The 22,277-nt window shown below is 42.9% G+C and overlaps 2 protein-coding genes across 4 annotated transcripts in view; one reads left to right on the plus strand and one right to left on the minus strand.

Annotated features, from left to right (window-relative positions):
• Window positions 1-22,277, plus strand: part of ST7L (suppression of tumorigenicity 7 like) — a 147,269-nt gene that overhangs the window by 115,958 nt on the left and 9,034 nt on the right. The window lies entirely within an intron of this gene.
• CTTNBP2NL (CTTNBP2 N-terminal like) overlaps window positions 14,950-22,277 on the minus strand; it is a 51,721-nt gene continuing 44,393 nt past the window's right edge. For all 3 annotated transcript variants that reach the window (XM_070367482.1, XM_005887084.2, XM_070367481.1), the window contains 2 exons: window positions 20,477-20,584; window positions 14,950-19,258 (listed from right to left, as the gene is read on the minus strand). In XM_070367482.1, the coding sequence (XP_070223583.1) occupies window positions 17,777-19,258; window positions 20,477-20,584 (1,590 nt within the window). In that variant the 3' untranslated portion in view covers window positions 14,950-17,776. The remainder of the gene's footprint in view (window positions 19,259-20,476; window positions 20,585-22,277) is intronic.

The raw sequence follows: 22,277 nt of genomic DNA on the forward strand, positions 1-22,277 counted from the left end.
TTTTGTAATCTTGCTAAATTCACTTATTAGTTCTGGTAGCTTTTTGAGTGAGTGAGTGAAGTTGCTCAGTCGTGTCCGACTTTTTGCGACCCCATGGAGTGTAGCCTACAAGGCTCCTCTGTCCATGGTATTTTCCAGGCAAGAGTACTGGAGTGGGTTGCCATTTCCTTCTCCAGGGGATCTTCCCAGACCAGGGATCGAACCCGGGTCTCCTGCGTTGCAGGCAGATGCTTTACTGTCTGAGCCACCGGATAGCTTTTTAGGGGGTGGGATTGCACAGCATGTGGGATCTTAGTTCCCTGACCAGGGATCGAACTCATACATGCTTCAGTGGAAGCACGGAGTCTTAACCACTGGACCACCAGGAAAGTCCCTCTGGTAACCTTTTAAAGAAAAATAGAATCCGTTAGATTTTCTACTTAGACAATTATGTTTTCTACAAATAGATACAGTTTTACTCCCCCCTTTCTAAGTTGAATGCATTTATGTCTTTTTCTTGCTTTACTGCACTGGTTAATACCTCCAATAGAATATTTGAATAGAAAAGTGGTAAAAGGAGACACTATTGCCCTATTCCTAATCTTGAAAAAGTGAAAGTGTTAGTCACTCAGTTGTGTCTGACTCTTTGTGACCACATGGATTGTAGCCCACCAGGCTCCAAGCAAGAATACTGGAGTGGGTAGCCTATTCCTTCTCCAGGGGATCTTCCTGACCCAGGGATCAAACCCAGGTCTCCCACATCGCAGCCAGATTCTTTACCACCTGAGCCTAAAGGTCTAGCCATATTCCTAATCTTAGGGAAAATTATTTAGTCTTTTACGATTAAATTTGATGTAGGTAGTGGGTTTTTTCTTTGATGTCCACTATTAGATTAAGGAAGTTCCCTTCTATTTCTAGTTTGCTGAGTTTTTATCTGAAATGGATGTTGGATTTTGTTAGATGTTTTTTTCTGAATCTATTTTTCACTAAAAATCTGCATTTATTTTCCTCAAAACCAAATGCTTTGACATGATTACATTTAAAGACTAACCAATTGCATCAGACATTGGATTTACTTATTTATAATTATTCAATACAAGAGATATATTTAAAAAATCTGTTTTTTTCATTGAGAGTAAACTGTATTAAACTTACTTTTCCTGAAGATACACTCAGTAAATATATTCAGCAACAAACTTGGGCTCATAGCCTTTGAAAATTTTAAATAATCTTCAGTGATGTCGATCAGGAAATGCTTTCATTGGTGGACTGTTATCAGCAGAATTGTGCCACCTGGGAATATTGACATTGATCATATAGTTTTTATCTTTTCAACTGTTAATATGGTGAATTATATTGCTTGGTTTTCAAATGTTAAACCAATCTTACATTCCTGAGATAAACCTCATTATGGTTGTTTGGTTATTATGTATTATATTTTTATACACTATTAGATTTGATTTGATAACATTTTATTAAGATTTTTTTTGAATGTTTGTTCATGAGGGAAGTTGGGTTGATAGCTTTCTTTGTCATGTTATTGCTTGGTCTCATAGAATGAGTTAGAAAGTGGTCTATCTCATCAACATTTTAGAGAAATTTCTGTACAATTAGTATTTTGTCTCTTTAAATGCTTGTAGGATTCATAAATGAAACTATCTGGGCCTTGAGTTTCTTTTGAAGAAAAGCTTTAAACTAAGAAATCAGTTTCTTTTCATAGGTGCGGAGCTGTTCAGGTTACCTATTTCTTCTTTACGTAATTTGTGTCTAATTTGTGTCTTTCAAGGAACTGGTCATTTCATATAAGTTATTAAATTTATTGATATAAAATTTGTAATATTCCTTATTCTTTTAAAATCTGTGCAGTCTGTAATGATGGCACCTCTCTTTCCTGATGTAAGCCATTTGTGTCTTTTTTATTCTATTCCTAATTACTCTGGTTAGAGGTTTGTCAGTTTCATTGATCTTAACCAGGTTTTGGTTTCATTGATTTTTCTCTATTGTTTTCATTTTCCATTTTATTGATTTCTGCAATTCCTTTTCCTCTGCTTATGTATTTCTACTTAACTGACTTTAATCCTTTTTTTAAGTGTAGACATTTAATGTTATAAATTGCTCTCTATGTACTGCCTTATCTGTATCCCGCAAGAATTGATATGTTGTATTTTCATTTATTTACAAATATTTTCCAATTTTCTCTTATTTCCTTATTGACCCATGGGTTATTTAGAGTTGTGTTATTTTCCAAATATTTGGGGATTCTCCAGAGATCTTTCTGTTATTATTATTATTATTTTTGCCATGCTGTCTGGCATGTGGGATCTCAGTTCCCCAACCAGGGACTGAACCCAGGCACGGCAGTGAAATCCCAGAATCCTAACCACTAGGTCACCAAGGAACTCCCTCTGTTATTAACTTCTAATTTAATTCCATCATAGTCAGAAAATATGCTTTGTATGATTTAAATTCTTTTAAACGCATTGAGACATTTTAATGGTCTATCATAATACATGTTCTGTGTGCACTAAAAATAAAACATGGATTCTGCTCCATTTGGTTGGAGACTCCTGTAACAATTTACCTTATTTTTGTCTTTATATTTAAAGAGGATTTCTTGTAGGCAGCGTATATTTGGGTCTTGCTTTTTTATAGGCAATCTCTTCCTTTAATTAGATTGTTTAGATCATTTATATTTCATGTGGTTATTGAGATGGTTGGTTTTCAATCAACAGTCTTACTATTTGTCTATCATCTCTTCTTCTCTCTCCTCTCCCCTTTTTCTTTTTGGATTATTTTTTATAGTTATTTTTTTTCACTGATGACAAGTTATTATAATCTATTGGCAGCACAGAGAAAGATATTAATGAGAGCAGAACTATGTCTGCATAGAAGTGGGCAGTGATATGTAGCTGTTTTGTGGGGAACTGTGTATACTTCATCATCATCATCATGTTTTAGTTGCTTTATTCCCTGCTTGTGCTGCTCAGCATATCTCTGCAGGTGCTCAGTCTCCTTTATATGATGAGTGATCTCATCTTCATGGTGTTCTTCAAGGCTGTTGGTTGTTCTTTAGTCTTGGTTTGGATTTATCCTTCTTCTTCAGCCTGTTCTCTCTTTCCAAAGGCCCAAAGTTCTAGATGGCATCCTCGCTGGGGTGGAAATTTTCTGACCCCGTGGGACTGAGACCATTGGTGATGGAAGCCTAGGGCTTGCATGGTTCTGATGTGCCACATGCTGAGCAGCATCTGTGCCCATACCTCCATGACTGATCTTGTCAGTGCAGTACCTCTCCAGTCGCTATGATTCCATTTTTATCTCATTCATCTTGTTTGGCTTCTTAGAGGTTGCTTTAACTTATCACATACTTCCTCCATGTTATCGTACTGATTCACACATCATACAAGAACCCTACTTTCTCCTCTCAGTCTTTGTGCTGTTGTTGTCATACATTTTACTTCTGCATATTTTATAAACCCTACAATGCATTTTTATAAATTTTAAAGAGATTTAAAGAATAAGAAAAATAATATTTCAAATTTACCCACATAGTTACCATTTCTAGTGCTCTTAATTTTCCTTTTGCCTTGTATAGCTAAAGGAATTTGTATTTCTGTATTGCAGATTTGCTGGTGATGAATTATTTCAGATTGTGCATATTTGAGAAAAGTCTCTTATTTTGCCTTTGTTTTGAAAGATATATATATATATATTTTTAACCAGGTATAGAATTCTAGGTTGACAGTTTTTTCCTCAGTACTGTAAAGCTATCAGAGAAGGCAATGGCACCCCACTCCAGTACTCTTGCCTGGAAAATCCCATGGATGGAGGAGCCTGGTAGGCTGCAGTCCATGGGGTCGAGAAGAGTTGGACGCAACTGAGCGACTTCACTTTCACTTTTCACTTTCAGGCATTGGAGAAGGAAATGGCAACCCACTCCAGTATTCTTGCCTGGAGAATCCCAGGGACGGGGGAGCCTGGTGGGCTGCCGTCTGTGGGGTCGCACAGAGTCGGACACGACTGAAGCGACTTAGCAGCAGCAGCAGCAGTAAAGCTATCACTCCACTGTCTTCAGGATTGTATTGTTATCAAAGAGAATTCTGTTGTAATTCTTATCCTTGTTCATCTGCATAGAATATGGTCTTTTCCTTTTGCTTGTTTTGAAGACTTTTTTCTTTTGTTTTAAGCAATTTGATACGATGTTCTTGTGTGTAGTTTTCTTCATGTTTCCTGTGCTTGGGGTTCTCATTTTTATCATATTTGAAAAAATTTGGCTATTATTTGTTAAAATATTTTCCTTCAGGGATTTCAATTACATTTATATTATGTAACTTTAATTTGTACCAAAGCACACTAATGTTCTGTTCATTGTTAAAAATCTTTTTTTATGTTCTATGTTTCACTATTAATTTTTTATTGCTATTTTTTTTCAAGTATTTCTACATAGTGTGTAATCTGCTATTACTACCATCCAGTGTTTTTTTTTTTTTCATCTTAGACAGTGTGGTTTTCATTTCCAGAAGTTTGAGTTAGGTCTTTTCTTTATCTTTCATGTCTCAAATTAACAAAATCAATTTTTCCTCTGTCTTCTTAAACATAAGGAATACAGTAATAATAACTGTTTTAATATGATAAGTGAGCATGCATGTGTGCTCACTCAGTCATGTCTGTCTCTTTGTAACCCCATGGACTATAGCCTGCTGGGTTTCTCTGTCCATGAGATTTTTCAGGTGAGAATACTGGATCAGGTTGCCATTTCCTTCCCAACCCAGAGATCGAACCCATGTCTCCTGCATCTCCTGCATTGGCAGGCAGATTCTTTATCACTGAGCCACCATGGAAGCCCACATTTTTTTGGCTGCATCTTGCAGCATGTGGAGTTTTAGTTCCCCGACCAGGGATTGAAACTGTGCCCTTTGCAGTGGAAGCTCAGAGTCCAAATCACAGGACTACCAGGGCTACCATCATGTCATTTTTGATTAATTTCCAATTGATTGTTTTTTCTCCTAGTTATGGTCCAAATTTTTCTGCTTCTTTGTGTGCCTGGTAATTTTTTATTAGATGCTTTTTTATTGTGATTTTAGCTTTTTGGGTGCAGGTATTTTTGTTTTCTTATACAAATTCTTGAGCTTTGTTCTGGGACATAGTTATTTAGAAATAGTTTACCCTTTTGAGTCTTGTAAACTTTTAAGGCGGGAGCAGAACAGCATTTAGTCTAGGGCTAATTTTGGCCCACTATAGAGACAAAAACCTTCGAATTGAATACTCTATCTCATGTTCCATGAATTATGAGATTTATCATTCTGGTTAGTGAGAACAAAAACTACTCATAGTCTCTTGAGAGCTCTGAGTATTGTTCCCTCTGATCCTTTGGGTGGTTCTCTCATTGGCCTCTGGTCCTTTCCTCACATCTATATATTGATTAGTACTCAGTTGAAGATCCAGAGAAAGCCTTTGAAGATCTCTGGACATCCTGCTCATTGCAGCTGTCTTATCTTCTCTCCCAGCTATCAGCTTCATCTCCTCTACTTAGGGAGATTGCCAGGCATACCCTGATCCCCTTTTCACTGTTCAGTCAGAGGACTCACTTCATTTGTTTTCCATCTCTATTCTTTATTGCCTTATATCTAATCTCTTGAAAATTGTTGTTTGATATGTTTTGCCCAGTGTTTAGTTGTTTTAGATGGGAAAATAATTAATAGTTGCTATTATTCCATCTTGCTCAGAAGCAGAATTCTCTAAAAATTTAAAAAACATATTTTTTTCCATACTGTAATTATATCTTCATATTTATGACATATTTTTAGTTGTATATACTGCATCACTGAATATTTTCCTGACAAAAGGGAAATTTTGTTTTGACTAGCATTGATGAGCTATTAATTGCCCATCTATAATTTTACACATCCAATAATTGGAGGAATTTTCTAGAGACCAGCTTCTGACTTCATACATTTAAAACATTGTCCTCCATTTCAGATTTTACTTTTAGAGTTAGGTGCTATAAGATATGGGGTTTTCTGGTGGCACAGATGGTAAAGAATCTGCCAGCGATGTGGGAGACCCATAGCTATATAACCTTTGATGCTTCTCTTTCACGTCATTATGCCTGCAAGGTGAGGAAGCACAGTGACAGGACCACTCCTGGAAGCCATTTCCACACTGGGATAACTAGCAAAAACTCAACTATACATGAGAGTGACTGCAAACCGCATAAACATATTTTACTCAAAAATAACACATTATTCAACTTACCTTTACTTGAATTCCCAAAATGCTTTGGTCACCACTCCAAGATTACCCAATATAGAGGAAAGTGTGATATAGATGCCAGAGTAAAAAGAGACAGCAGTCTTAACTGACTACATTTACAATATCTTACTTTAGCAAATTTTATAAAAACATTTGACCATATGAACACATTGCTTGGGCTCTTTAGGTCTGGAGGGGGCTGTACCAATGATAGTCCTTGAAGCTTAACTTCATGGTAAATCTGCCTCTGCTCAAGATGCCACTTCAGTTCAGGCTCCCTGCAGCCAACCAAAGTGAAGTGAAGTCGCTCAGTCGTGTCTGAATCTTTTCGACCCCATGGACTTTAGCCTACAAGGCTCCTCCATCTGTGGGATTTTCCAGGCAAGAGTACTGGAGTGGGTTACCATTTCCTTTTCCAGGGGATCTTCCCGATCCAGGGATCGAACCCGGGTGTCCCACATTGTAGGCAGCCGCATTGTAGGCTTTACCATCTGAGCCACCAGAGAAACCCCAAACAGAGTCGAAATTCTTTCCCTCGGCAGATCTTGCCTTTTCCTGAACTCATTTACTTTTCCAGATCTGCATTTCCATCCCAGAGTTCCCACCACGCAGGCTGGCAACTTGGTGCATTGCATATGTTGTTCTCATTACCTGGAATACTCTTCACTGACTTCATCTTCTGGGAGCAGCTACCCCTCCTTCAAGACCAGGATGAGTGTCATTTCCTCTATGAGTCCATTCCTGACTCCCCTGGGGATTAATTGTGTCAACACAGAGTATTCCTATTTTTAGTTTATTTATTTTTCAAGCTTTAGTCTTTGAACAAAGAATGGAGAGTTGTTCGCTAGTACTCCTGGGTACAAGATCTTCCGGAAAGGCCTTCAGTAGGGCTGTTTTATACGGAGAAGGCGATGGCAACCCACTCCAGTACTCTTGCCTGGAAAATCCCATGGATGGAGGAGCCTGGTAGGCTGCAGTCCATGGGGTCGCTAGGAGTTGGACACGACTGAGCGACTTCACTTTCACTTTTCACTTTCATGCATTGGAGAAGGAAATGGCAACCTACTCCAGTATTCTTGCCTGGAGAATCCCAGGGACAGGGGAGCCTGGTGGGCTGCCGTCTATGGGGTTGCAGAGTCGGACACAACTAAAGTGACTTAGCAGCAGCAGGGCTGTTTTATAAGGATCTTGTCAGCAGAGAGGGGAGAGAGCTCTGACAAGTCTGGTGCAGCTGTGCTCTCCCAGAACCCACTGGAGCTCTCGCAGTGCCTGGGTGCATGTCTCTGCATGTGGCTTACTGGTGCCATCTTGAATCATGGTGTACGTGTGGGTGGAGGCATCTCTGCACATGGCCACGAGCTGAAGTCTTGAGCACAGCATTTCACATGAATGCAGGTCTGAAGTGCCAGCCAGTGGCAGGGTCAGCACTCTAGGAGCAAGTGAAACCAGTGTCAGGACTTTCTGAAGTTCAGATTCTTTATTTCTCATACAGAAGAAATTCGGCAAGAGGCAAAGTGAGAGGTAAGAAATAGATTTGCTGAGAGACACACTCCATACAAGAGCATGTGCCATCTCAGAAGGTGGGAGGCCCTGGGAGATACACATTCCATAGAACTTGGTGCCTGTGGAAAGACTTGAGAGCGGCTTCCTATTTTTATCATAGTCCGCATGATACCCTGTTTTGTAGTGTCTCTCCCACCATGATTTTAAACCCTGAAGGCCTTGTAAACTTAATTATCTCTCTATCCCAGTGCCTAAGTCAGTGAGTTCTACTTTGTAGGAGCTAGTGTGTGGATGTTTGAACAATTGAAATCTCTTTCTTTTCCTCCCACGGAGTGTTGGCTCTTGCTCACTTGTTTGGCTTAATAAGGTTCTCCCCCCCCACCCCCATAAACTGTATAGAGGAGCAAGGCATTTCTGAAACATAATTAAATGGACGAATGAATACAAATATGCATTGATAGAGTCATCCTGACCCCTGTGTAACAAATAGTTATGGAGCACCTACTATTAGGAGGTATTATTAGTATTATTAGGAGGTAATTAGTAGGAGATCACGTACTATTAGGGGCCTACTATTGGTCACTCGGATTGTAAACAGTCTGCCCACAATGCAGGAGACCCAGATTCCATCCCTGGGTGGGCAAGATCCCCTGGAGAAGGACTGGCAACCCACTCCAGTATTTTTGCCTGGAGAATCCTGTGGAGAGAGGAGCCTGGTGGGCTACAGTCCATGGGATCGCATAGAGTCACACATGACTGAGCAACTAACACGTGTATATGTACTATTAGGAGCTACATAATACTAGGAACTATCCTTTCTGAGTGCTTTGTGTGTTGTTTGGTCGCTAAGTTATGTCCACCTCTTTTGTAACCCCATGGACTGTAACCTGCCAAGCTCCTCTGTCCATGGGATTTTCCAGGCAAGAATACTGGAGTGGGTTGCCATTGCCTTCTCTAGGGGATCTTCCTTACCTAGGGATCAAACTCGCGTCGCCTGCATTGGCAAGCAGGTTCTTTACTATGGAGCCCCCAGAGAAGCCCTTTTGAGTGCTTACTTATGCCTTAACTGGTTTGGAGTCTTAAGAGTTTCTCAGTTAAGGCACACAGCAACCCCACGAGGCAATTTCTGTTGTTGGCTACCCTTCTAGGAATTTGGGCTTCCACGCCTAAGGCGGGGACTGGTGATTGAGCTGCAGGAGGCGGCAGGGCGCGCACGTGGGGAAGGGACACAACCCTGCCCACGCCAGCCAATCTGAAGCGGGTGCCTTCCAGACGGCTGACCCGTCCTTTCCTAGGGAAGTGGGTGTGCGGCCAGACTTGGGTGCAGAGAGACTCTTAGCGACTGAAACACCAGAGGGCGCTAGCGATTCAGCTTTCCGATGAAGAGCGAGGCTGCCCGTGGCAACCTCTCAGCTTCCCTTCTAGACCCTTTCGCCGGTTGCTCCATTCCCGAAAAGTGAAGTCGCTCAGTCGTGTCCGACTCTTTGTGGCCCCATGGAGTGTAGCCTGCCAGGCTCCTCCGTCTATGGGATTTTCCAGGCAAGAGTACTGGAGTGGGTTGCCATTTCCTTCTCCAGAGGATCTTCCAGGGATCCAACCTGGGCCTCCCGCATTGTAGGCAGACGCTTTACTGTCTGAGCCACCAGGGAAATTCCCATGCCCCAGCGGCTGCAAATAATCTGCCTGCACTCACCATATCTTGCGTGTTTTCGCGCTTTATCTCATTTAATTGTCAGAAAACCTCAAAGGAAGTTTCTCATAGCTTCATTACAGTGATGCTGAAATGAAGGCTAGCAAGGTTAATTCTTGCTCAAGGTTACACAGAGGATGGCAAATCCTTGTTCTGAACTTTTCCTGCTGCTCCTAACTTCCCATCCCCAGGTCCTACATACCTATACTTATACCCCTATCAGTACGACCCTGTATCCCTCTGCCTTCTGTTTATGTAAATCCTGAACTTCTTAGGCACTTGAGGCCCTGCCACCCATTTGGGGAACTTGCTGCCTGGCAGTACCCTGGGATGTCACCTGGGCAAGGGTTCCCTCATCAGAGTGTAAATTCCAGCTTTCAGCATGAGGCTTCACACACAGATAGTGCTTAATAAACATAAGCTGTGTCAGTGTCAGGCAGGCACAGCAAATGTCCGGGGGTGGGGGGTGGTGTGTGTGTGTTTGTGTGTCTCCTCAGTACAGCTCAGGGTCTTCATAGAGCCAGCAACAACAAACACCCGTTAAAAATATGTGAATGAGGATTTAATAGTTTAACATTTCTACTTTGTTCTACCTCATGTTTGTACCCAGCTGGGACTGACAACTCCCAGAAGGTAAGGATGAGGAATGTGGGTGTGTGTGTTGGGGGCGGGGGAAGGGGCGGTATTGGGAGAAACCCAAGAGGCATGGGGCAGGGAGCAGAGCTTTCCCATGCTGAGAATAAGGCTCACATAGAGAATGAGAGGGGGAGAGAGAGAGATGCCAAGATCTAAGTCAGAGCAGAAGGAAAATGAGCCCTGAATAGGCGCCTTGTGTGGCCCTGTGGTGCTGACTCACCAAGACTTGGGAGAGGAAAACACACTAGGGAAGAAGGGGCCTGTGTGCTGTGGCCACCAGTCTGCCACCCCAAGGACACCGTCTGCCCTGAGGCCCAAATGCCTTGAGAGGTTTTGATTTGGGTTAGGTGGGCTGGGGGTTGGGGGTGGCCACTATAAGAAGGGAGATGGGGACGTCTTTGGAGAATACAGAAGCCCCTTCCTGGGAGAGCTGTGGGTCTGAGTCCAGGTGGGCAGGAGGAGCAGGGGAAGGAGGTGTCTCTCCCCAAATATTCAGCTGCAGTCTCCACAGGCAGGTGTGGCGGGTCAGACTCACAAGCCAGGAGAGGTAGATGCTCACGGCTTCAGTGGCTTCTCGTCCATACCGGAGGAAGAAGCCATGCCTTGTGATTAAGTGCTTCCCAGAGCTGATGCTATAGATGGAGGCATGGCCTGGCAGTAGAAGCGCCGCGATCCTCCCCACTCCCAGCCTTACCTCAGCTGTCAAACCGGTTCACAGACAGGAGGACAGGATTTTTGTGGCAACCAGGATGGCAGGTGGCCCAAGTCAGCAGGCAGAGGGCAAAGCCCAGGTGGACAGGATTAAAGGTCAGACATTGCAGAGAAACAGGCGAGTGGAGGAGAGAGCGCCTGAGGGAGCAGCCGGGGCTGGGCTAGGAATTCTGGTCCCAGGTGGGCTCAGGAAGGCGCAGGTGGCTGAAGCAGAAAGAGGGAGCCAGACTGACTCTTTAGACCTACCTTGTTCTCCCCATCTGCAGTACAAGGGAGCTGGAGTCAAGGGGCTCTGAGCTTCCTTCTCACTCTAACACTGGATGATGCCATGTGTCGTCCCTCTCTCTTCTCCCCACCAAAGCCCCCTCTCTTTGTGTCCTGTTCCTGGCTCAAAGTCTCGAAAGAAAGCTAACAAACCAGTGGATTCATACTTAAATGTATTACTGTCCACAAACTAATATTCTGAACTTCCCAAATGTATTACATACTTTTTAAAAAAATTATTATTTATTTACTTATTTGGCTGCATCGGGTCTTAGTTGCAGGATCTTCGATCTTCCTTGTGGCATGCAGCATCTAGTTCCCTAAGGACTGAACCCGGGCCCCTGCACTGGGAGAGTCTGTCACTGGAAATCCCAAATGTCCTACATACTTTCTACTATAGTATGGCCACTGGAAGGAGAGTGGATTTGAAGGCCCAATGAATGAAGGTTTGAATCCCAGCTGTGCCCCTGACTCTCAGCCCAGCTGAGTTGTAGGATCTTGAGCAATGTCCTGGGCCTCAGTAGGCCTTCATTACTTTATGGGTCAAGCAGGAATAACCTGCCTCTTTCAGTAACACATGTAATATACATGATTGACAGCTTGGTACCAAATAAAATACTCAGAAAATGTGTCCGCCCACATTTAGGGGACTTAGTCACGACCAAAAAGAACAGAGCCTGAGAGATTAAGGTTCAGGAGGCTTACCAGGAGCTTCCCTGGTGGCTCAGAAGGTAAAGAATCTGCCTGCAATGCGGGAGACCTGGGTTTGATCCCTGGGTTGGGAAGATCGCCTGGAGGAGGAGGGTGTGGCAACCCACTCCAGTATTGCTTGGAGAATCGAGAATCCCCACGGACAGAGTCTGGCAGTGTACAGTCCTTGGGGGTCGCAGAGTCTGACTGAGCAACTGAACACACACAGGCTTATCAGAGAGAACCCTTGGGATCCACAGGAAGGAAGAGGGGAGGGAGGAAAAAGAAGAGGTGGGGACAGTTGAGCTGCAGCAGTCTCAACGGAGGGCTCAGTCAGCCCTACAGGGAGTTTAGAAGCTCGGATGACCCTTCAGAGTTCTCTTGATTTGGGACAAGGGGACCAGGTCTTTATACTCCATATCATCAGTCTTTGGATGTGGATTGCCCATGAAAGGAGATGTGACCTTGGTGTCAAATTGCTTTCCAAAGGGCTTACAGCCAAGAGCTGTTTCCTGTCAGCATTTCCTGCAGCTAGGAAAATAAATCCTTCATTCCTGAAGGGGGACCTTCGTGTTTGCCATGCTGAGTTAATTAGTAGGACTCTTGTCAGATTAAGTAGGTGACTCCCCAGGGATAAGGCCAGTCTTGCTGCTACACTTCCCAGTAATTTTTGCAAGCCAGCCATTTCACAGTGGTGTGGGCAGAGCCACGAGACCTTCCCAGTGCCCCTCCAGTCTAACAACAGCACAGACGTTCACACCACTGGGAGGAGAAACTGCTTTCACATCCCTCCAAGGGAATCAGTCACTTGCAGGTATCCCAGGTCCCATTGGATTCTGTTCAAACCTTGTCATTCCCCTTTTGCTTATGGAGACTTAGAGGGTAGGAGGGGACATTGATGGGTAATGTGGTATTTTGGCAGAAGGTCCTTTCTCAGCTTGGCTTTTACACGTTCCGGTGGGCTGCCGTCTATGGGGTCGCACAGAGTCGGACACGACTGAAGCGACTTAGCAGCAGCAGGTCTTCTCTATAGGTTACTCGAGAATGTTTTTGCAGACTGCTGTGGCCTGGGAGCTCTGTCAGTCTCTCTGAAACAGGACTCAGCTTTCATCCGAAGACCAAGACAAGCCAACTGAAACATACTGGAAACACAGGGAGATAGTGTGGAAGTCCAGGTAAATAATGCTTTGGAGAGAGGAGAAAAGGCATTTGCTTCTTCTCTAGTTAACTCTCCGCCCACAAGGAGCTGTTTTTGCTAGGACCGCCTTTAGTGGCCCTATAGGGCATTTTCACCCCGCCTGCATTATTCAGTCGTTTCTAGTAACTTTTTATAACATTGTGTGCCCCCAACTGGATTGTGTGCCCCCAACTGGATTGTGAGTACCTTGAGGTTTTTCTCTAATAGCTATGTTGGTTTCTGTCTCTATCTTAAGGATCTAAGAGATCTCAGTTGCTTGAGGGGAATTAATGTTTTCTGTTCCACTTACCTGAGCTGATAAATGCCTCTAGGTTAGGGTGGTAAAGCAGCAGCATGGTGTCCTGAGGTGTAAACCTGCCTCATGCTAAGCAGCAGCCCAGACACTTATCTTGAGCTCCACCTTGGTCCACTGATTGGAATCTCTATGGGGAGGGGCCTGGAGCTGGCGTCATGAGTGACTCAGGAGATTCTCATTTGGCAAACAGGTAGTGGAAGCAGCAAAGCACTGGGTTTTCAATCCAGGCCCTGTCACCTACTAAGGTCCCTGGTACAAATCTCTGGTCTTGAACCACTACCTCATGTGTACACCGGGGATAACACTTTGCAGCACCCTTGTGCAAATTACTAAGGGAAGATGTGAGTGAAATCATTAACATGGTCCTTGGAATCCAAGTAGGCACTCTTGATTTCGAATACCATTGACATTCTTGCAAAACAGATTCCAGAGCTTTAAGTCATTTCCTTATGTTAGAGGCAAGTAAGTTCTTGTGAAAGAACAAGTGAGGGTTATGAGGAACTATGTCTCAAAATGTGATCTTCAAATCACCTGCATCAGCTGGCCCTCAGGCCCAGTCCCCAGGAATCTTTATTTTTAGCAGGATTCCTGTGAGTACAACAGTGTCCTTTCTCTTCCTTTGCTTTTACCAGTAAACTGGCCATTGATATGTGAGCAAATGGGTGGACAGGCTCTCAGGTTTTCTCAACTAGTTTTATAGCAACTAAATTAAAATTATTCTTACGGAACAAATGATGCTCATTTCCTACGTCTGATGCATTTTGAAAATATGAACTATTTTGAAGTAGGATTTTTCAAAAGACATTTGAAATTCTGTTTCAAGAGCCAAGCATCAGAAGTACTCTTTATAAAACTACATATGTGTGCTAAGTCGCTTCAGTTGTGTCTGACTCTTTGCGACCCTACGGACTGTAGCCTGCCAGGCTCACTGGTCTATGGGATTCTCCAGGCAAGAACACTGGAGGGGGTTGCCATGTCCTTCTCCAGGGGATCTTCCCGACCCATGGATCGAACCTGTGTCTCATATACATACACACATACACACACACACCCAAATTGACAAGGGAACATTGCTGACAGTGATTGCAGGCCATTATGAAAAAAATGGCTATAAGAAGAATTTGTTGAAAAATGGATATAACCAGTAATTGGCTTAAATGCTAGGAACGTCGATACGTAAACAACCACACTGTGTGAACATCTTCTGTACGTCAGAGGACTTTCAAGTGCTTTTATCTGGCTACACTTGCATTTGCTAACAGTGTAGCAGCAATAGCGCTGGACTGAGACCAGAGATGCACGAGTCATCTGTAAATGAGACGGCTGGACAAGATCAGGCATTCTTATCTTACAGTACGTGATTTATGGATGGCTTCAGGGTCTCTGGACGCCATGAAGCCATCAACTGAATTTTGCACATAAGCATATACATTTTTATGGGGACAGAGTCCAGCTATTCTTAAGATCCTCAAAAGGTCCAGAACCCCCAAATGACTTAAAAATTATAGACTGGACTATTGTGAAGGCTTCTCTCAGCTCCAAGATTCTAAGGAAAACCAGCGTCCCATGTCCTTGTGGGGTCTAACCTGGGTGGGTCGTGTATCTTTGTTTGTTTTTTTTAAAGCCAGGAGCCAGTGGTCCCTTTTTACCAATCTGCTCCTTCCCCAACAAACTGGGCCCTGTTGTGCAACATTCTTCACTTGGTACAAACAAGACTACTTTTTGCCCAGACAGTGTGATTTAAGTTGTTTTAATGTCGTCTGCTATAGAAATGGATGAAGACTTCTGCACAGTACATTTGGCTTTACAGATGTTAGTAACTAGTTAGTGCTTGTGCTGTGTGCTGCACGTCACTATGATCTGTTGACCAGGAACAGCTCTCGCAACATGGGTTAAGACCAGAATTGTGGATCATGGAACTTTCACTTAGCACACACACAGTCTACGGCAAACTTAAATCCTAATCTCTAATACCTAACTGGATTATTTGATCCATTGCAGTATTGTGCTTGTTTATCTCAGAAGATAGGCAACTAGCAAAAATACACATTTCTTTTGCACTTCCCCACCCCCATATTACACTGTAAAAGTAATACATTATTCAGTGCACTTTCTAAGAAATAAACTTCCTTATAGTATCTCTCTCTATATATATATCTATGCCAAAACAAAAGAAGAGCACAATGCAACTTGTAAGATTACCATTTAAAGCAAGAGAGGTAACAGTACTCTGGGATTATAGCCCCCTCTCCTGTTTAGGAAAGTTCCAGTTCATGTGACAATGCACGGAATAAAATTTAATGCATGATTGCTCTGGGAAGTTTAAGATAACCTCTTTATCACTTGGTAGACATGCTAGGGCATTAACAGTATTTTCATTTTTTTTCTGATGCATTGGCTTTAGTCAAACTGTGCAGACACCAGTGTACTTTGGAGTGATTTATCTTGATTTCCATCACCTGCTTTTCTCCCATCAACTCATATTGGGTTATGAGGAAATAGGTTTAAATCATAGCAGGAGGTCCTGCTGTGTTCTTAGTCACTCAGTTGAGTCCGATTCTTTGTGACCCCACAGACTGTAGCCCGCCAGGCACTTCTGTCCAAGGGGATTCTCCAGACAAAAATACTGGAGTGGGTTGCCATGCCCTCCTCCAGGGGATCTTCCCAACCCAGGGATCGAACGCAGGTCTCCCGCATTGCAGGCAGATTCTTTACCAACTGAGCCACCAAGGATGCCCTGGCTGCTGGAATAAGTGTTGACTAGAAGAATGTATGTGACATCTCTCCATCCTTGTGGACACAAAATCAGGTAACCACCACGTCTGAGGTGGACAGTCATTATACTCTAGGGAGTTTGTTGGTTGTGCTAGCCAACAAATTGGAAAGTTTGGAGGCTTTTGTCCACACAAACTCACTGTGATGGAAAATGACAGAAGTTTCTAGAATTAAAGAGGCTGCAGCTTGGCAGCTTGTGAGCTAAATCCAGCTGCAGAAATGTTTAGCAGTATTTTAAAATATTTTGATCAGTTCTTGATATTTAAAAATGAGAATGTTTCTCATTAAAATTTGGATTTCATAAAAATCTTAGGAGCTGGTAACCCTGGTCTAGCATTCTTGCATAGCAACAAGCAGCTGAAGCAGCACAGGAGGTGCCCTTTTCAGTGGGGCATGGGCACTTCACTTTGCTAGGGCTCTCACTGGTCCCAGCTGTTACGTGTCATTTGAGTGAGTGACTGACTTGTTTTTCTCATTTATATGACCAGTTGAGCTTTGTGACACTGGGTTGGTTTGGCCTTGTCTTCATGATGCTGAAGACCTGATTTCATGTGAAATTTCCCCCTCCCCATGGACAAGATTCTTTCTTTGATTGGGTCCCAGCTACATCTAGTTGCTTTGGTAGGTAATCTTAACATGCATTTCTACTCATCCTTTACACTATATTGCAAACTCCAAAGATACAATCACACTAATATTTATGTGTTTAAGTGTGTATGTTAAACACGTAAAGGGGTGTGTATCTATACAGATATATGTATACTTTCATTTAGGTAAAAGTTAATTTGGCTCCACAGATACGGACACCAAGTGCTGGCAGCTTGGAGAATAAGTGTAGAACAATTTGCTAAAATCTGTATAATTCTGACTTATAATATTACAAAGATGGTGAACTTTAAGTTATTGCTTTTTGATTACAGAATAAAGATCTCATTCTGTTGCAAAACTTTTATACAGAATGAGTAACCATTTCCTATTCAAGTAATAGCAATCGGAATCAGAAGTTCCTTACACAACAGTAGATGCCTGAAGACATTTTTGAAGGAGATGTGATTTCATTCTATTCAAGAACTTATGCAGGAAACTGGGAGTGATGAAATTTTTTCAGAGTACAAGAAAATCAGCACCCCAACTGCTTAATGTTCAGGAGGGTTTTTCAAGGGCTTTACAAAACTCACTTTGTGGTGAGTTATCATTCACCTTTAGCATTCCCATTCTACGTATGCAGCCTTATTTCTGAACACAAAGCTTGTATTAAAACAGTAAAAGAGGATTAAAAGCAGTGTTGGTTTTTAACATTCAGAATTCACAGAGGATCTCATTTTTTTTTTGCAGTTAAATGATCCATTCTGTGCTTCTGCTGCAGAATCACATTCATATGGCAGTCTAATTTCAGGCACTTTTAAAACATGTTCATCTGGAATAAAAAAATCTGCATGAACCACTTCTGCATAATTCAAAATGAGTGTTGAGTGATTTGAGTCCCCAGACAGACAGCAAATCACCACCTGGTACTCAGCTTTCTCCATCATAACGTGATGGTGACTGTGAAGCTTAGGTATCTTTGAGGTGCCCTTCTAGCTTTAGCACAAAGATGGGAATCATAAAATTCCAAACTACTTAGTTTCTACTTATAAAATACAAAAAGGTGAAACACACTAAATGTATTATAAGACGGTTTCAGCTAAGATCAAAATAAATAACATGATCTGACTCAACGGTTTGACTCTTGAGCTCCTGGACGAAATCGGATGGAATGTCAAACGCAGAGACTCCCTCCTAGGCACTAGCTGCTGGTAGGCAAAAGTATCTCAACATCCTTGCCATTGGCGACAACAGCATTAGAAGAGCAGCTGCTGCCAAGGTCTTCTGCAGTGGTCAAAGAGGACGCCTGGGAGTGAGTTTTGGTCAGGGGCGTGGTAGTGGATGGAGAGGGAGTGAGGCCAGGCTTTTTGGGTGGGATGGGTGGAGGGTTTCCTCTCTCAGCTCTGGGGATGGTAGGGGACTTGATCCCTGGAGACAGAGGGCTCAGAGGACTGGACCCTTTTCCTGGAGTAGGTGAATGGTTGGTGTCACCTCTCGCATTGACAGTGCTGGCCAGATTTCGGTAGTCTGTGCCAAAGGGAGAGCTGTTAGGAGACACGGGCTTTATTGGTCCTTGTTGGTTGGTGAATCTGGAGAGCACCTGAGTGACCGTGTTTCGGGCCAGCTGCTTGGCAGCAGAGTTGTCTATGAGGGTGGGGGACAGATCTCTGGATGGAGGGCTCTGCAGCCCACTGGCTTGTTGGTCCTGATCTGCTTGGGACTGAAATTTGTGCCGAGCTGCATGGAACCGCTGGTTGATCCCTACTTGGTAGGATGACTGGTAGCCAGGGCTGCTAGCTGATGACCCCAGTAAGCGCTTAGTTAGTACTGGTGATGAGCAAGGAGAGGACGTGAGAGAGGAAGAGGCAGTGCTGCTGGGAGATGGTGAGCTCCCGCTGGAAGGCAGATGACTAGGCGCTGGGCCTGGTGTCTCTATTCCCACAGGACACCCGCCGTTCTCCACTGCTTTTTCTTGGGTCAGTTCCACAGGCTTCTCTCGTGGAGGCACTTGGTTTTCTACATTGCTGCCTGCAATCAACTCCTTGGTAGTCTGCATTTCTGGGTCAAAATGTCCGTTGGTTTTTGCATAAGAGTAAGTGGGAGTGGTGGGGCCAGGCAGCTCGCTGGTTGTCACCCTGGCTGTGCTGCTCCCATGTGTTTTCTCTGCCTGAAAACTCTCTGTTTGGCAAAATACAGACACTAGCATGGGTGGCTCAGTTACCGTGCCTTTAGACACGGTTACTGGTTTCTTCACTTGCTCACTGGGGCCACTTCGCTGGTGCAAAGCCTCCAGATTCTTCACCACCTTCTTCAAACTCTCCATTTCTTCTTTCAGAGTTCTGGTCCGGTTCTCTTCTCGGTTCAGCTTTGCTCTCAGTTGTTCTCTTTCGATGTCAAACTCAGATAGCTGCTTCTCCACCTGGGCCTCCGTCTGCAAGCCCCGCTTCCTCTCGGCGGCCAGCTCTTCCTCCAGCTTGCTCACTCGGCTCTTCTCCTTCTCCAGTTTCAGGCTCAGCTCTCCCGCCTTCTGGCCCTCCTCCGCGGCCTTGCTGGTGGCCTTCTTGCACTCCCGGACCAGCATGGAGGACAGCTGCTTGTGGCGGGAGCGCTCCTCTTCCAGCTGACTGGAGAGCTTCTTCTGCTCTTTTTCAAACTTTTTCACTTGAGACTTTTCAAATTCCAACTGCAAAAGAATGCCACCACACATCTGGATTAGAGTAAGGAAACAAAGAGACACTGACAACTGTTACATGCCATGTGCTTACATTAAATATTTCTTAAGTATTACAACACCTAACATAAAAATGTACACACGACGACTAAATCTTGCTTTGATGATTAAGGAGGCACTTCTAGTTCTTACTATCTCAGGGTTATTAGTGGGAATCTGAAATGTCATTGTGTTCTAGGTCTATGGAAAGTTCAGAGGATTAGAACCAATCAAAACAGAAAGCAGAAAGCCACATATACTGGATTTTGTGATGAATGCTGATGAAAACAAAACCTTTAAAGCTTCAGTAATAATTCTTTCTGGTCTTAAAAGCAAACAAACATAAGTAGCTGCATATGAATCATTCTTCTACACAAATGCCATTGGCTTTAATCATCATCCCAACCCTACTTAAAGAACAAAGTGAGAGGGAAAGGGTGCAAGGAACCCTATTAGTCAGTGTTTTTCAAACTCTGAGACCCATGAATGGATGGGGAACCATTTAGTGAGCCATTAAGAATTTGAACAAATGAAACAGAAGTGAAAATATTAATGTGTATTATAAGTAGTTAAGGGTTATGTATGATTTCATGAGATTTTTGTTTCAAGCATATGTATATATGTGTATGTATTTGTGATGTAAAATGTATTTTTTCCTAGGAGTCCTAAGTCAAAAAAAGTTTTGAGCGTTCAGAGTTAGTGTTGCCCAAAGTGTGCTCTATGGAACGATGGTCCATAGTGAATGATCTATGTTAACAGATTTTATGAAAACATAGATTTGCTAAACACAGATTACCCTATATTAATCTTGAAGACTCACAGCATGCTTTGGCATACTACAAAGTCTAAACAATTGGAAGTTAGAAACCTCTTTGTGTGTTAGTCGCTCAGTCATGTCTGACTCTTTGTGACTCCATGGATTTTAGCCTGTCCATGGGATTCTCCAGGCACGAACAATGGATCAAACATGAACACCTGGGATCAAACCCAGGTCTCCTGCACTGCAGGCAGGTTCTTTACCATCTGAGTCACCAGGGAAGCCTCTTTAACTTTGTTTAATACAGTAATCCCCAGAGTTATCTGACCACAAAGCCCTTTTTTTTGAGTAACACCAATTTATACCCTGCAGAATAATCTTCAGGAAATACTACTCTAGGCAAATGCTGCTCCGAGCCCTTCCACCTTAATTACCTGTTGAGTCAGCCGCTCTCGCTCCTTCTCCAGCATGTAGGTGACATCATCGCCTTCAGCTGTGTCCTGTGCATGCCTTTGCCTTTCTTCTTCAAGGTCTAGGATTACCTTTAAGGAATTAAAAAAATCATTTCCAAATATAGGGAGTCACACTTAGAATACAATTTAACAGTTAAGTGCCTGTCTAAGCATCCAAGATCACATTTCATAGATAAATAAGTAAGTAAATCCTAGTCAGGGCCATCAAAGAGCACACTGTCTAGAAGGGTGAAAGATATGTTCTAGAAAAAATACAATATGTACTTTATCTCACACAAAGTGGCATGTAAACAGAAAAGAACTCATTAGCTGTAGGGACTGAAAAGGCTTCAGAGAATTAATAAGTTTGTTGGGATTAGGGGACAGGTGAAGTAAGGCAGATTCATGGAAAGCTGAAAGCTGAGGCTTTCCCCGTGATGCTCAAATCACTGGAGGTACCAGAGTGAAGCCTGAAATTAAACATTTCAAATAGGTGACATCCTAACTGTGCCTTGCTTAATTAATATATACATCTTGTATACAGTTAGATAAGAAGTACAAAGATTCTCTAGACTTCATCCTGCATATGAGAAGGCTTAATTATTGAGATCTGAAGTGGAGATTTTTCATAAGGCCTTTTAATTAACCCATTCCACTTACCCTGGTGCCAAGCAATTAAGCCCAACTTTAAGGAGAGTACGGGTTTAAAGGGGCACTTCCCCACATAATCCTGCCTGCAACTGCATAATATTCCAATAATTCTGGATTTCTTCGTAGCTTCTGCTCATGATTCAGAGGTGGGTTGGCCCGGACCTCCCAAAGTCAGAGCACTGTCATCCCCATGGCCATTTCTCATTGTTTGTCTTCACTAACAACTGTTATGAATGGAGAAAGAAGACTTTCTGGGACTCCTCTTTAAATACAAAAATGAAAACATTCTGGTGTATTTCCTTCTGGTTAAAAAAAGATTTTGGCTTCTCCTCTCCACAGAGGCTTCTAAAATTACAGAAATGGGATGAAAAGAAAAAAAACAACCCTAAAAAGAGAGACTTTGGCAGACAAATTTTTAATATTCTGAAGAAAGAGGCTGGAGGGATGGTAGCTACTTGGTATGATGGAGGAAGCTGTTTTGCCCTGTAGTACCCCAAAGACATAGGGGTATCTGCAGGTGGCAGATACTGCAGAGAAGAGGTAAGGTGCAGGATGGAAGACAAGGGAACTAGTTCCAGGTGTGTATTTTCAAGAGTTATCTGTCCCTTCAACCTGATTCCTGTACACAGAATGCCCAGGCAGGCATCTACTGCCCAGGAATATACCAGATGTTTATACTCTGAAGAGACAGAATGTGACAGCCTCCAGATTTGGTAATAACAGATATGACAGAGAATAAAGCTGAGGAAAGGGGATTATTTTTATTTTGGGAAGATGGCAGGGTGAAGAAGAAAGGGAAGTGGGGTGCTAACAAAATCCACATCTATAATAAAAGGAAGTAAATATAAGTGTCTAAAATTGATAAAGTGAAAGAGCAATATATTAGTTAGAAATATGGAAAAATATATGGAAGTTAGCTTACAAAATAAAACATTAAAAGAAAAGTGGTTGTCTCTAATATTGAGGAGGAGAGGGAATGGGAAGAGGTAGACTAGGGAACCCTATTTTTCATAATAAGCAGAGTAACCATGTAATTCACTGTTTAAATCACTAATATGTCTAAGAGCCAAAGTAGGTATTGTTAACAACTCTGCCAAGGCACCAGGCTTAAACTGGAATTCTCTCAGGAAAA

This window comes from Bos mutus, chromosome 3 (genome assembly GCF_027580195.1).
Source record: "Bos mutus isolate GX-2022 chromosome 3, NWIPB_WYAK_1.1, whole genome shotgun sequence".
Lineage (NCBI taxonomy): Eukaryota > Metazoa > Chordata > Mammalia > Artiodactyla > Bovidae > Bos > Bos mutus.